The 17,100-nt window shown below is 33.3% G+C and overlaps 1 protein-coding gene across 1 annotated transcript; it reads left to right on the forward strand.

Moving 5' to 3' along the window:
• The first annotated feature begins 2,161 nt into the window (after positions 1-2,161).
• LOC146898580 (putative disease resistance protein RGA1) lies at positions 2,162-12,805 on the forward strand. Its single transcript, XM_085736581.1, has 3 exons — positions 2,162-2,371; positions 9,238-9,288; positions 9,737-12,805. The coding sequence occupies exons 1-3, from the start codon at positions 2,162-2,164 to the stop codon at positions 12,803-12,805; spliced, it is 3,330 nt and encodes a 1,109-aa protein (XP_085592707.1).
• Positions 12,806-17,100: the final 4,295 nt, after the last annotated feature.

Genomic DNA, 17,100 nt, shown 5'->3' on the forward strand with positions numbered 1-17,100 from the left:
TGATGTAGGGTAGGAAGAACCAGATATTAAGTTTGTAATATTGTAGAATGGCCTCAAAAAGTCATACATTACTTCAGCTCTATCCCACTCAACACTACTTGGACAGAACTTGTAATTTGGATCACACAAACTTAAACTATAAAAGGCACGTTGATAATTAAGAGCACTCTCAAGCATTATAAATGTTGAGTTCCATCGAGTTGGTGTATCCGTCCTCAATCCAATTGATGTATCAATCCCTTCAACGTTGTTAACACAGTTAAAAAAAGCAATTGTTCTACTTTCTGATGCCCTCACATAATTCACACTTTGCCTAATTTTTTGCAATGCATCACTTGCTAACTTCAATCCATCTTGAACAATGAGGTTCAAGATGTGAGCGCAGCATCTGATATGAAAGAACTCTCCCTTAAGCAACAAACTATTTGACAGTCCTAAGTGTTCTTTCAAATAGCTTTGCATGTTATCATTTGCAGAAGCATTATCCAAAGTGAGAGAAAAAACTTTTCTGTCTATGCCCCATTCTCGTAAAAGTTCCATAACCTTCAATGCTAGTTGGGATCCCGAATGTGGGGGTTTTAAATGAGAAAATGCAAGAATCTTACTATTCAACTTCCAATTCACATCAACAAAGTGAGCAGTTAAAGAAATGTAGCCATTATTTGTGCAAGAAGTCCAACAATCAGAAGTGAGACATACTCTCCCAGGAATTTGGGCCAATTGTGACTTTAACTTTTCTTTCTCAACCTTGTAAATTTCCATTACATCAGCTTTAATGGTATTTCTAGAAATCCACTTACATTCCTCGTTCATAAACTTCTGATATTTTCTGAAGACCTTCCACTCAACTATATTAAATGGTGCACCGTGTGTAATTATCATTTCGGCTATAATTGCACGATTAGCCTTCTGATCAAACTTTTTTCTTTTCAGGTTTCCTTCAACATCAATGTGCATATCACCCACATCACCAAATTTACCTTTAAGGAACATACAACTTTTTGTATGACGATTTAAATGTGTAGTTCCATCTCTAGACCGACAACTCAATTCTTTCCCACAACCCTTGCATTTACATTTCTCTTTTCCATCAGCACCGAGACCAATCTTTACAAGGTCGTTCCACACATCAGATGTTAAGGCCCTCGTCTTCTTTTCCACTGATGTGTTAGTGTTATCTTGTGGGCTGGCCTCTTGAGGTTGATTAACTTGTAGTTGAGGTTGATTAACTTGTAGTGGAGGGGTTTCAAGAATTTGAAGATCATCATCATCATCCGGCACCACACGTTTTCCATTACCACGAGCATTCATATTGAAAGAAGCAAATTTCTGCAAAGAAGCAAAGAATTTAAATTAGAAAAAACATGTCCAACACATCTCTTTCATGAAAAATAACGCAGGCATGCACTCACAATTACACAATTACATACATCTACGACTCAACAGTGGGATAACATATCCTTCAGTGCACAAAACAAATCACAAGTTGGCATTCACAGAATATGATCCACAACAAATTTCAATACATACAAGTAATGATGATTCTGCTCGATCGAACGTTTACCGGCATGCTTTGCTTCTTTATACATACACCTTAACCGACACATGTGCATATACATGAAATTAATATTTTTAAACCAAAATAATAGTACAATATTATTAATTAATGTAATAAAAATAGTTGAAAAGGACAAAATCATGAGAGACGAGACTAGAACCAACACACATGAAAAAGAATGAAAAAAAATCAAGTATATCTAAATTTACTATTCTGATTTAACCTCATACGATAGTTGTGATTTTAACTTTAATCCAGCACAATGAAAAGAATAGTAGAAGTTTTGTTCTGCATTATTAGTATTTAATGCATCATTAGATTTCTGATTCTCCGATGTACCACTAAGGTTGCCTTACCTTCAGCAGCCCAGTTCTCTGCATAAAATAACCGCCCTTGTTCCTCAACAAAAAACATTTTTACTGAATACTTACAATAATAATAAGGTATATTGATCAAAATCCCAAGATTCGACATACATCTTTGTTATTAGTATTACAAATCTGAGCAGTTGGAGATATAAATAACTTGCAAGTTTTGCATCAGATTACCAAACTAATAGAAAGAGAATAAATATCCAACATTAAAAGTTTAAAACAGGAGAAGATGGCTCACCAAAGAACTGAAGATGATGAAGCTTGCGATGTCGTGTGGAGGTTGAGGATGGTGGCGCGACAGCAGATTAGCTACGGTTCAGTCAGAGTGGGCTGTGGAGGAGTGATGTGCGGCAGCGGTGGAGGAGTGACAGCAGATCTAGGTCAGACGGTCATGGTTTTCTTTCAATTCTTTGTGAACGTGGTCGAGAGAGAGAGTGAAGTGAGTGAAGTGAATTGGTTTCCTTGTATTATTTGGGGTTTTGGGTTGGGCCGCTTTAGCCAAACATCAATTTTTTTTTCCTGGTGCATGGGCTGGACTGTAGAAAATTTAATATTAAAAAAATTATTATAAAATAAACGGGCTACCCTCGGCCCGGTCGGGCTAGCCCGCAACGGGCTCGGGCCTCAACGGGCTCGGGCTAAAAAGGCCCGGTTTTAAACGGGCCAAAAAATTTATGTCCAAGCCCTTTATTTTTCGGGCTTTTCCGGCCCGGCCCGGCAGGCCCGGCCCGTTTTGACAGCTCTACCTATGGTCCACCCGGTTCGACTCAACCTACTAAATTCATGGAGTTTATACCAACTCCCGGATTTCCAAAGAAGTGATGCTTCCTAGAGTTTAATAGATGTTTTAGATTTGTAATATTTAGGCTTGTTTGAATTATGCCCATAGTTGGGTTTCTTTTTGCTTAACTTGCCGTTTAAGACTTATGACTTGTTAATGCCCCAAAATTGGGTTGCTTTTGCCTATGTAATTTCTCAGACTTATGACTTATGACCTATGACTTTTGCCTATATAATATTTCAGTTTCAATTTGTGTGTTCTGTAATTTCAAGGATCTATTTGATATATGTTTAAAAAATTCAGGGACTTATTTGATGGTTTTTAATATTACTTAGGGATGTATTTGAAGGTTACATTTCTGAATCATCTTCAACCTCTTTTCATCACCATTAAAGTTGGAGCTTGAAGATGAAGCTCGACTTTAATAACAGTTTTTTTCCCATATTCCCATTTAATTAGAATGTAGATTGCATATTGTTTAATTAGGGTTCCAATTTTATACAATTGGGGAAGACATATACGTTGGGGAAGAAAAGAGCTGTTTGGGAAGAAGCCAAAAAAATTTCTGCAAATCAATCAATTTAGTCCTTAAAAATGTTTGTTATTTTCGGCCAAATTAGTCCCTGCCTACGTGGCGTATGACAAGTGAGAGGTTAACGGCCACGTCAGCCCGTTAACCCTCCGTTTGGACAGAAGGACGAAATTGATTGACAATTTACAAATTCAGGGACTAATTAGAAATTTCGTATAATTGAGGGACTAAGTTGGCCGACGCGTTAAAATTTAGGGACTAATTTGAGTATTTACTCAACTTGGAAGTCTTATTATTTGATCTGTTTTGTCAGTGTGGTGTGCCGTTCGAATTTTGCTGTGTACTTGTTGTGTGGTCCACATTATTAGATATGGGTTTTGCTACAAGACACCTTTTGTGAAGGTGTCTTTTAGCAAGTTACTCTATGAGCATTTGCGAAAAGACACCAACTTACTTTTATGAAGGTGTCTTTTAGCAAAGTTATAACTAAAAAGTGAAAATCACACCTTGAGGTGTGACTTGCTAAAAGACACCACCAAAGGGTGGCTTGTAGCAAAACCCATTAGATATAAACCTCATAATAAACACTTTGGTTATTTTGAAGGACATCTTGTCTTATTATTTGACTATTTACGTGATTAAGCCTGTGTTTGGATTCACGGCCAAAACACCTTTTCCACTTCCCAATGCAATTTCTAACGTGATTTAAAGAAGCTTTAAAAGGTAGCTTCTGCTGAAACGTGGTTTTTTGCCAAATCTACCGCTTGCACAAACATGCTATAATACTTGCAACATATACAAAGAATTAACAACTAACTTCTCAAATTAACTCGTTACTTGGTATACAAGTAACCTAAATAACGAACTAGATTGTTTCTTAACACACAAGTTACACAACTAACTAAGTAATCAATTTTTTTGAAATATAATAATAACTAATATACTTTTCATCAATTTTTCTTTTTGTGATTTGGAAGAAAATAACAAAATAAATAGAGAGAATAGAAGAGCCAAATTGTCGCTTTCATTTGGTCATAGATTATTACATTTAAAAAAAAAAAACTAGGTTAATTATGTTTAACATCATCCAATATTTTTAATATAGATAATATAAGGTTGTGAAAACAAACAAATTAGCTAATTATAGGTTTATTATTTATTTATAATAAAACAAAAAATTATAAGAAATTCAATTGGTGTTAATTTGTATGATCATATCTTCGGGATGGGGGGAGGTTGGGAATCAGAAAGGATGATGATTGCACTGACCATGACAGCAATTGGGGAAGACTAAAAGTTTCCTATTCTTAATAAAGTGATCACATGATAGTTAGTATCGGAAGATATTAATTTCTGATCATATTTTTAAAAAAATTATGAATAAACATTTTATAAAGAATTAGAATATTAAAAAGATGACTTCTTCACTATTTTTTTAATAAGTGAATAACCATTACGGTCCCTCACTAAAGGTATGTTGTCCAGATTAATTATTAATTAATAAAAAAATTGTCTATTTTAGTCCCTTCTTACAAACTAAATTAGACCATGTCAGTTCATTCATCAAAAGAAATTTAGACTGGTTATTATTTATTTTTTTAAATCCAAAAACAAGTAAACTTGAATATTGATCATTCTTTCATTCCATTTGTTTTTCCTTCATACAAGAATCAAAATTAAATTTTGTTGACCTTTAAGAGACTAAATTTGTACTTTTTTTTAGGGACCAAAATTGTTTTTTTGGTAATATATAATACACTTACAACAATAGTAAAAGTTGTTTTCACTTTTCAATCTGTTAGCATGAGTTAATCAGTTTTATTATTAGATAAGTATTGTTTTTATTTATCATGGTGTTTATTGTGTGTTAATCCTAAAATGTTACAAAAGATAATGACTGCATTGACCATGACCAGGATTGAAAAAGACTAAAAGTGGTCCTCAAAAAGAAAGCACATGACATTTGGTATGGTATTGAAAAATATTTATTTTTGATCATGTGTTTGTAATGAAAGAAACACTTACAACTTATTGTGTAATTTTTTAGTAGTGAGGATAATTAAAAACATGAACTATTTTGTAAGAATTAGAAGATAGTCACAAAAGGTATGTTGTCCAAATTAATTAGTTTCAAGCAAGAAAGATAGTCATTTTTTGTAGCTTAGTACCCACTCTTAATTTCGTTATCAATCGTTTGAAGGGGCACATATTGCCTTCTTAATGTTTGTAACTTCACCTTTTTCAAATTTTGATATCCATTAAACACTTTCTCTTTGTAACCCTTGCACATTCACAATGCATATTTATCTTTTCAAAGATATCAAAACCAACACATTGATGATGTATAAGGAACAAGGTTTTTCCCACTTTTTTCTTCGTATCTTAATGCGCGGTGGTTTGCGCATTAGTAGCGCCTTTTTCAAGCACACAAATATCATCTCTAACTACATTAAGCACATGTTGATATTGAAAGATCACCTTCATATTTATAATCCATTTGTCGTAGTTTTTTGCGTTAAGAAACAGTAAATGCGCCGAAACCCTCCATTATTTAAACTTGACGACGCAATCATTCACATATTGCACACACTTTTGATTCGAGGATTGATCAATCGAACTAGGGTCTTGTCGCCAATTTGATAGAAGTCTTTACTCTTTATTAATTTTTTAAAAAAAATATTGTTTTAGGGATTGTTGAGAATTGAGAGAATGAGTGATAGGAAATCATAATTTTCTTTATTAATTATGATCACTACTATTTACATTGTCCTCGTTAGCTTAGCTCAGTTGTTAGGGACAATGCATAAAATATGCAAGGTTTGGGGTTCGAACCCCGGCCACCACCAAGGTTTGGGGTTCGAACCCCGGCCACCACCAAAAAAAAAAAGATAACGGCAGAATATCTTCAAATAAAAAATACTATTTACATTGTGAACATTTGCTACTTATACAAAGAATTAAATACTAACTTGTCAAACTGACTCATTACTTGGTATACAAGTAACCAAACAAACTAACTATAACTTTATTTCTTAATACAAAAGTTACACAACTAACTAATAAACTATTTTGAAATAAAATAACTAATACCTTACTCATAAAGTTTTCTTTATGGGTATTGGGAGAAAATGACAAAATAAATGTAGAGAGTATAGATGAGCTAAACCGTCGCTTTTATTTGATCTTTATATATAGAAAAAACAAGGGTGTGTCTATTTTATTAGATAAGCTTTTATTTGATCTTTATATATAGAAAAAACAAGGGTGTGTCTATTTTATTAGATAAATAATGTATATCATTAGTTGAATAATAATCAGTACAAAAATATTACCCCACTTTTAAATTTCATTTGAATATTGTAAAAATCTTTACTTTTTTATTTTTAATTAAAAAAATTCAAATAATAATGAAACTAGGTTAATTAGTTTTAGAATCATCCAATATTTTTCTTCCCATTGCTCCCATGAAAATAGTGAAAGAACCAAAGCTTTAAAAAAGACAAGAAAAAAAAGTTCTATCAAAAAAAAAAAAAGACAAGAAAAATGTACTCATTTGAAACCATAGTTTTTATCATCTTGAGAAAATTGAAATGTAAATAAAAAATAATAATAAAATTCACTAGAAATTTGGGATTTAATTGAATACAATATTTATTTTTTATTAACTTATGTACCAGATAAAATAGAATTGGTGAGGTGATAAAGTTGCTTTTCCCTAATATAGATAATATAAGATTGTCAAAAAATTAGGGTTAGTTTGAATGATTATACTCTATTGGGATTGTCATGTTATTTATCAGAAATAGAAATAACGTGTATCAGTCCAATTTGCATTTTATTGATTTATGAGAGAAGACAAGTCTTCTACCAGGATAGTCCATTTCAACATACCAATTTCCATTCTTTCAACAAAACAAAAAAAAAAAACATACCAAGTTCCATAAAAAAAAAAATCAATTATTTTCTACCTCTCTAAGTTGATCACATTGCATACAACCAACAATTTGAGTCCAAGGCTGAGTCAAGAGGAAAGTGGTTGTTTGTTTCTTTGATTTTCATCAAAAAAGTTCAACTATTTCAGGTTGGTTTCTCTGTCTCTTCAAATCCTTTTTCTGCTCTAACTAATTAATTTTCAAGTAAACTATTAGTACTTTATCTTTTATGTTTTTTAAGACATGAATTCATATCTGATCTGTTCTTTGATTTTTGTTTGAACATGTTGGATTGTTTGAACATGTTTTTTGTTTATTATGGTAGTTATCACTTTAAGACATGATTTTTGTTTATATAGACTAACGTGATTTTTTCCTTGAACATGATCTTTGATTTTTGTTTGAACATGTTGGATTGTTTGAACATGTTTTTTGTTTATTATGGTAGTTATCACTTTAAGACATGATTTTTGATTTTTGATCTTTTAGTGTTTGATCTTTGATTTTTGTTTGAAAACTTTTCATACTAAAGAAGTAGATCTTTGAGTTTTTGTAAACAAAGTCCTTGATGAACTATGAATTACCATCAGGCAACTTTACTATTGGATCTAATTAAAAAATTATGTTTTTAATACCTAAATCCATATTTGAATCAACTTTTTTTTAAGGAATATTTGAATCAACTTATTATTAGGTAGTAGTGATTACGTTCTAAAATGTAGGCTCCTTATTATGTTTTGTAGTAGTTTTCCAGATTAATTATTAATATTAATTAATAAAAAAATTGTTTATTTTAGTCCCTTGTTACAAACTAAATTAGACCACGTTAGTTCATTCATCAAAAGAAATTTAAACTGAATATTATTTATTTTTTTAAATCCAAGAACAAGTAAACTTGAATATTGATCATTCTTTCATTCCACTTTTTTTTTCTCCCTTCATACAAGAATTCAAAATTAAATTTTGTTGACATCTAAGAGACTAAATTTGTACTTTTGTTTTTTTTGTGAAACCCCAAATTGATACTTTTGTTTTTTGTTAGGGACCCAAATTGTTTTTTTGGGTAATATATAATACACATACAACAATAGTAAAAGTTGTCTTCATTTATCAGTTTGTTAGCATGAGTTAATCAGTTTTATTATTAGATAAGTATTGTTTTTTCTATTTAAAAAAAAGAAGTATTACAATTTTTTAATGAGAAATGAATGTGTGTATGTTTGTTGTGTTTTTATTTATCAGGGTGTTTATTGTGTGTTAATCCTAAAATGTTAGAAATTAAAGGAAAATGACTGCATTGACCATGACCAGAATTGAAAAAGACTAAAAGTGGTCCTCTAAAATTGAGCACATGACATTTGGTATGGTATTGAAAAATATTTATTTTTGATCATGTGTTTGTTATGAATAAAACACTTACATTCGGTTGAGCACATGACATTTGGTATGGTATTGAAAAATATTTATTTTTGATCATGTGTTTGTTATGAATAAAACACTTACACTCGGTTAGCATGAATTAATAAGTTTTATTATTATGTGTGAGAAATGAGGTGTGAGTGTGTCTATTGTGTGGGAACCTTCCTCAACAAGTTCTCCATTTATTAATTAAGTTCATCAAAAAACTAAATTCATCACATTGCATCATACCAAGGATTTGTGTCTTCCATTTTCATCAAGAGGATAGTGCTGCGTTTGTTTCTTAATGTAAAGGTCACTTTAACTTCATTGCATTAATTTAGTGTTTGTAATTAGTTTAGTTTTGTGCACACTAGTGTAGTGATTGCTGGGTTTATATATGAAGATTAAAATATAACTTAATCGATACATTCAACAACCATATGAAGATTAAAATATAACTTAATGGATACATTCAACAACCTTCAATTTGGTGGGTATGTTTCAAAAAAATTGTGCAATTTCATGAAATTTTGTGTATATCCAAGATGTATATAGCAAGTGTGTTTTGGGCTGTTTAGTCCATCCCCGTCGCCGCTTACTCGTGTTTTTGGGTTGTTTTCGGTTGTTTGTGCTATTGTTCCACTTGTTTACTGTCTTAGGGATTTGTCATATGGATCTTTGAGGATGGAAAATGTGTTGGAATTAGGGAGGTAAAAAATTTCATAACAATGTATCAATTTTTTGTAGCATATCAAAGTAAGCTGTAAATAATGGATAAGTCATAAAATTACTTTCCAAGCAACAACACATATTAAATAGCCACACCTAGGTTCATGCATGATTTATTGAAATTTAGATGGAAATCTATGAAATCCAACTATGAGATGGATACAAAGATTTTGTTTATTTAAAGTGGTAGGTTCAAGATATCATGCATGGTAGATATCAAATATTAAGCGATGAATGGTAGATTTTTTGTGATTTTGTTTTCTATCTTTGGTACCTAAGTTAACATTTCCCTAATGTAAAGGTCACTTTAACTTCATTGCATTAATTTAATGTCTGTAACATTCCCCCTCTCCACAAAAGATTGTATATATCCATTAAGTATGATTCTTATCAAGAACTTTTTTAACTGAGTTTTTGTTCTATTGATAGGAAATGTCAACAAGTGTGCCGACCGACCCTGCCTCCTACTCTATAAGTTCTGCGTTCAGCATCATCTCGACGTTGATTGACAAGCTAGGGCCCCTAGCTATCAAAATCTGGTATTTGAGAGAAGATCTGGAGAAATTGAAGAATTTGATGGCTGAAATCCAAGCTGTGATTTTGGATGCAGAGGAGACACAAAGGATATCATACAGCCATGAACTTAACCATTGGTTGAAGACTCTTAATGATGCTCTTCATGAAGCTGAGGACTTGATTGATGAAGTTTCCACCGAAGATTTGTCTCGCCAGGTGATGACCAAGCACAAGAATTTCAAAAAATTCCGCGTTTTCTTCTCATCATCAAACCAGATTGGGTTCTATCTAATAATGGCTTTCAAACTTAGGGATATGATGAAGATGTTTCATGACCTTAATGTTGGTAAGAGAGTGTTTAATTTTTTAAGACACACTCCTAACCAACAAGTTATTAACCAAAGAAACACTAACCCCTTTGTTTTTGAGCAACATGTTATTGGAAGAGAGGTCAAGAAGAACATGCTGATATCGTGGTTGTTGAACTTTAAAGGCGAGTTAGAACCAACAATTTCAGTTATTGCAATAGTTGGAATTGGTGGGCTTGGCAAGACTACACTTGCTAAACTTGCATTCTCTGATCCTATTGTCCAAGAGCATTTTAAGTTCAAAAAATGGGTGTGCGTTGCGGATAATTTTTCCAGTTTTGATGCAAACAGTATTGCTGCAAAGATTGCTGGGTGTAATAATAATGATGACATGGAATCCGTGCTTGAGAAACTTAATCAGAAAACAGATGGACTTAGATGTTTGATCGTATTGGATGATGTATGGAGTGAGAGTCGTCAAGGTTGGGATCAATTGATGGAAATGGCAAGATCGATGAAGGTAGCTAAAGGAAGCAAGCTCATTGTAACTACAAGAAGTGAGGCGGTGGCCACGGTATCTCGCGCATCTTCAATTTTACATTTGGATGGTCTTGATGAAGAACAGTCATGGAGTTTGTTTTCTCGACATGCTTTTGGTGCTGTTGGAAAAGAACCTGAAAATAAAAAATTGATAACAATCGGCAAAGATATTGTCAAGAAATGTGCAGGGGTTCCCCTTGCCATTAGAGTTATTGGGGACTTGATGGCTTCCATGGACAGGGAACAAGATTGGTTGAATGTCAATAACAAGGATCTTGCAAAAATTGACGAACAAGATGAAAATAGAATTTTTCAATTCATCAAACTCAGTTATGAACAACTACCTTTTCCTTTGAAAAGATGCTTTGCATTTTGTTCACTCTTCCCAAAAGATGCTCATATTAACAAGAATAACCTGATTCGGCTCTGGATTGCAAATGATTTCATTCTGTCATCTGATGCAAATACAAGTTTAGAAGATGTTGCTGAAAAATACTTCCTGACTCTTCTTCACCGATCCTTCTTCCAAGACGTAAAAAGAGATGAGAACGGTTACATCTATAAGTTCAAAATGCATGCTCTCATGCATGACTTGGCATGTTCTATTGCAAATAATGAATATGTGAAGATGGACAAAAGAGGGAAGCCGCATGTTGACAAACAAACGTGTCACATCTCTTTTTGCTTAGAACATGGACCTTCATGCACACTTCCAAGTAATCTTTTCCAGGCTGACAAGCTGAGGACATTCTTATCACATCAAAGTTCATGGCTTCAAGAGCCTGCTTGTAAGTCGATCATGTCAAGATTTAAACAACTCCGTGTGCTGACACTTAACTTCTTGAGTATACGGAGCATTCCTTCTTGTGTTGGTGCCCTGAAACATTTAAGGTCTCTTGATATTTCTGGTAGCAAACTGATTGAGGTTCTCCCAAGGTCTATAACTAAATTATACAACCTGGAAACACTTTTACTAATTGGATGTCTCAGGTTGAGAGAGTTGCCAAAAGATATTTGGAAACTGACACGTCTCCGACATCTTGTTTTGATAGGTTGTGTTAAATTGTCTTTCATGCCACTTGGAATAGGGCAATTGACTAGTCTTCAAACGTTGCTTCCATTTGTGTTATCTGAACAAGGTGCTGGAGCTAGGGAGCTTGGAGAATTGAACAACTTAACGAAACGGCTCACTATTTTTGGCTTGAAATGTTTGAGGCCTGCACCAAGACAAGTAAAGCGGATGAATTTAATGCGCAAGTCGCACATTGAAGTCTTGGAATTGTTTTGGAGCTTGAAAGGGGGTGGTGATACAGACTTCAATGGAAAAGATGATATAATGTTACAATGTATGCGCCTGCACCCCAATACCAAGAAGTTAAGTATAAATGGATTTGGCGGGGTACAAATCTCTAGTTCGGTTAACTTATTTTCACACTTGAATAAATTGCAATTAGTTGGATGCCCCAAATTGCAATATCTCCCAATCTCAGTATTCAATGTCAAATCTCTTCACCTGCAACACTTGCCTAGTCTAGAATGGCTAGTCAACGACAACAACAGTGCCAACCCATCGCCCTTTTCTTCATCTCTTGAACAGATCAAACTTCATTCGTTGCCTAATCTTAAAGGTTGGTGTGGATGCAGTGAAGAATCACTTGCAGGGGGTTGCCATCAGTTTAAGGGCCTTGATAGTTTATGGATTAGTGACTGTCCAAATGTGATTTCAATTCCACAACACACAAAAATCAGGAATGTACAGCTTTACAATGTCGGACAGAAGGTGTTACAGGAAGTCCTCAATCATTTCGAAGTGGAGACTCTTTGGATATGTCTGATCAATGATTTAAAATCTCTATCCGGAGTCCTTCAAAATCTCACTACATTGAGTGAACTGCATATTTCAAAGTGCTACGAGCTTGATCCATGCAATGATGAAGATGGTTGCTACAGCATGAAATGGGAGCAACTCAAGAACCTTAAATTGATTAACTTGTGGGGAATCCCAAAAATGGTATCCTTACCTGACGGGCTTGAACATGCAACCAGTTTACAGGATTTAATTATCTGGCAGTGTGAAAATTTTAAATGTGTACCAGAATGGGCAAAATCGCGGGCAACTCTTTACAACTGTTGAACTTCATATCATATGTTGGTATCCAGTAGGTGTACCATTGTAGGTAACTTCTCTACACTAGTTCTCTGTAATGGAAGTATTGTTTATGGATATGGTACCTTTAAGAACATTTAGATTTTGAATTGTTTTAGCCGAATTTATATTTTGAATTGTAGGTAACTTATTCTAATGACAAACTGTGATACCTTGTTGTGCAGGTAAGTAAGTGGAGTCTGATTAAAGGTTTTGAAGGCTGTAATATAAGTGTCATGCTAGCTGCTTCAGACCTCTTTACAACAATTGAATTTCATATCATATGTTGGTATCCTGTAGGTGTTCCATCGTAGGTAACTTCTCTACTCCAGTTCTCTGTAATGGAAGTATTGTTTATGGATATGGTACCTCTAAGAACATTTAGATTTTGAATCGTTTTAGCCATATTTATCAGAACTGTGATGCCTTGTTGTGCAGGTAATTAATTGAAGGCAGTTGATCAAACAGGCCGTACAAGTGTCTGAGGAGGTAATATAAGTGTCATGCTGCTTCAGACCTTTGCATATGAAAGAAGTCTTTTTTTTAGTCACTGAATCGAGTGTAGATTCTTGCTGAACCTGCTTGCTAGTTATTAATTTGTTTTCTGAAATTTGGGATTTGTATCATGACATTTTATACTTTTGGCATCTATATTGCTAGTTAGAACGGTCTGACATGATTTTCCCCCAAACTTCTTCATTTCAGCTCCATATGTATATATTCTCTCCCAAACAAGTTTTACTATTATGACTAGAATGTAATATAATACAATGCAATACATGTATTGAATATGAATATATTTTTATATGGGTATATAGTCATGCATCATGATAATATATAGTCATAAGGATAAAGTAACATGATAACCAAAATGATTTTTGACAATATATATCTATCTCATTAATAGTAATAAGTTCAACACAATTAGGCATCTTAGTAAACAAATGGAAACTAGATAACAATGTGACTTCCCTAGCAAGGCTATGAGAAGCCTCATTTTCTTGTCTCGTAATAAACTCAACGTGCAAGTTTGTGAAAAAAGACGAGAATGAATTTCTACACTCTCTAATAATAGCTCCAAGTTCCGATTCATATTTGTGATTACTATGGAAGCTATCAACAACTTTCTTAGAGTCTAACTCAAAATTCATATTATTAATATGCAAATCCTTGAGCCATCTTATCGCAAACAGTTGGCCTAAAGCCTCTCCAATATCAACTTTAAGAATGGGTGATATCCATTCAGTTTTAGCCAAGACGAATCTCCCTTGATCATCCCTAATACACATACCTCTCCCGACTCTATTGCTAATCTTGGAGAAAGCTGCATCGAAGTTACATTTACACCTCCCTAAAAAAACATGCATGCTATCTTCTAGTCCATCTTCACATAACACACAATTACTTGGACAGTTAACACCACGGTCATGGAGCATTACCCTTGTTGGTAAACAATTGCGACAAATTCTCCACAAAAGATTCTTGACTTTCGGTGGAGCTTGGAGTTTCCAAATCAAATCCCAATTGCCTTCTACTATATGATTATTGGAATCTAAAAGTTGCTGCAAGCTGATACGATAACCACTCCAAACCGAGTACATTCCATTTGCTTCAAGATTCCAAAATTTTTTGTCATTTTGAATAACTTCTAAAGTAGGAGTTTGCAGGATGCGTCAAATCAACATTACTTACCGAATTTCGAATTACTCCTACATCCCACACCCTCAATTGGGGTATCCGAATGTCTGCAACTGTGATATTAGTCAGTTCATCTGACAAGGAATCCGGTCTGACAATTGCGCTACAATCGTCTAGCCAATTCTGATCTCAAAACGGAATATTATGACCTGAACCTATACTCCTATGCCTATGTGACACCTCTAAAAAACCTTCTCATCCTTTATTGAAATTTTGTCATCTTTCATATTCTAATTATCATATGAATGAATATATATTGAAAAAGTTCACTCTTTATTCATGAGACCTTTCATCTTTATGCGTTTGGTTTCAATTACTGAAAGAGTCCTTTGAAGACAAGGTTGTCATTAGATAAGTAGATTAGCTACTAATGCATCTTATCTATTTACTAACTACAATATTATCTTAAAACAATTTATTTTAATCAATCCAAGATTTTCAACTCAAAAATAAGAATTTTTTTGAAAAGGAATTATACTTTCAATTGTTTAAAGAATGGCAAAAATAATTAATCCTACTAATATAACCAATCTTCTTATGGCTCGAAATATTTCAGTTAAAATTTTGACTTAGCTTTCCATTATAGCATTTTAATCATTGTGACATTATTTTCCAAACTTGTTGGACCCATCCTTTCTCCTGGGTACGACCAACGAAGAATATAGATGTATCTGCTATAAATATTGATGGTATTTGGATGATTTGACATTGCAAAAATCAAGTGACTTTATTTAACTAGAGCGCGTTGAATTTAGTTATTTTAACATTTTCTCAATCAAGTAATCGATCAAAAGGCTTTATGAGTGTCAATGGAGTAAACTTTGATGTCCTCTCCACCCCTCTTTCTGCTGGTAAACTACGCATGAAATCGATCTAACCCCGCATAAAGCACGATTTCATGTGTACATTAATTGAGCAATTCAAACATCTCACAATGGATAAGGCCACCACCAAATATGATAATATATGAATGATCTAAGCCACCACCAAACCAAGAGCAAAGAGAACATGCAACAGAAAACACCACCTATCGATCAAAGAACACTCTCACCCACTTAGATGATAAGGCCACTTCGATCAAAAACTAGAGCTCCATTGTCATTAGCTATAATTCCTAAACTTTGAATCTGCTCCCTATACTATGATGCTAGCTGGTGTAAGACAATGTCATTTGAAATTGTCAATAGACAGATTGTATGTAAATAAACTGTTGCAATCTGTCTACTGAGCGCAAGATCAAAAAATAAAGGTCTTGACCCTCAGAACATAGTAGATATAAGTTACACGCAACTTACCAACCAGATTCGCATACACTAGTAAAAGTTGCAACCTGTCAATTACAAAACAAATAAGGGTCAGACCTTCATACTTACAAACCCTGTCTCAGATTTCACAAATAGAAATCAGAAAATATGAATTTGATAATCTTTATCATAATTATCAATCAAATATATGCATTTATTCAAGTAGAGCATCAAAAAGTCCATTTTTTTTACGTTGAATCCAGTAAAATTAATAACACGAAACAGAAAAACTATTCTATTAAATATCAATCATTGAGAATTCTCAAAAGTTGAAAAGTGAGGGTTCTACACAATAGAAAGGAGAAACGGTTATAAAGTAGTTTTTTAATAAAAGTATTTCAATGTCCAATACTTGTAAGGAAGAATAAGAAGTCAGAGAGTAATTTAAAATAGGAATTGATCTCAATGAACAATTTACTAATACTATCTTATATATATATATATATATATATATATATATATATATATATATATATATATATTGCTAACAGCGTTGAGGGCATGCTCTGCTTTACAAGTTTGTTATTATTGACATAACTAGTAAGAACGGTAACAAATTAAATCCTAAACTTTCTTGTCACCTCGGTGCTCATTTTGATAAATTGTAAGTACACCTTGTTCATCAATTTCTACTAGATTTTTGTTCTTGAAGGACACCATTTGTTTTGATTCTCTGGTTCATTTTCATCATCAAAAGCAAAGAAAAGAAACATTCTCCACGAAAGTGATGGACAAAGATCGGTTTGTTGGTATCATTGCCACTTTCTCACTTCTGTGGTTATGATGATTTTACTCCCTTTTGCTCCAAGTTTCAAAATGCCCATCAAATTTGACCAATAAAAAGGAGACCCATTCCACATATCAATCAACACAAGCAAATATCTCTTTCTATCAACTTTTTCGTGGATTAGCCGGTATATACGATGCATAGCAATATTAGTATCTGTAGCTTCTATAATTTTTGCAAAAATACTAGAAACATTAAAAAAAATTAGAAAGCCACACCCATTCTCTCCACTCAAAATATCTTTGGACTTCCTTATCATTGTATACAAGTTGAGAAAGTGCAGTCTTTCCAATTCCTTCTTTTCCAATGATGGAAATAACTGAAACGTTGTCGTTTCCATTGTTGTTGGTATTCGACAACAACTTTATCAAATCCTTCTTCTCTTTCTCTCTCCCAATAAAATTTTGTTCAAGAATGTAGGAATGAGTTTCTCTTTCATTCAAATCCTGCATTTGTTTAGCGCAGGACTTTCATTTTCATTCGACAGTTTAATT

The sequence above is a fragment of the Medicago sativa genome, chromosome 8, assembly GCF_051527215.1.
Source record: "Medicago sativa cultivar Bolivia chromosome 8, Bolivia_mono, whole genome shotgun sequence".
Taxonomy (NCBI): Eukaryota; Viridiplantae; Streptophyta; class Magnoliopsida; order Fabales; family Fabaceae; genus Medicago; species Medicago sativa.

Coding starts and splice junctions, on each gene's coding strand:
- LOC146898580 (XM_085736581.1), top strand. CDS start 2,162: ATGGCTCACCAAAGAACTGAAGATGATGAAGCTTGCGATGTCGTGTGG. Junction 2,372..9,237: donor TGGTCGAGAGAGAGAGTGAA/GTGAGTGAAGTG, acceptor TTACTGTCTTAG/GGATTTGTCATATGGATCTT. Junction 9,289..9,736: donor AATGTGTTGGAATTAGGGAG/GTAAAAAATTTC, acceptor TTCTATTGATAG/GAAATGTCAACAAGTGTGCC.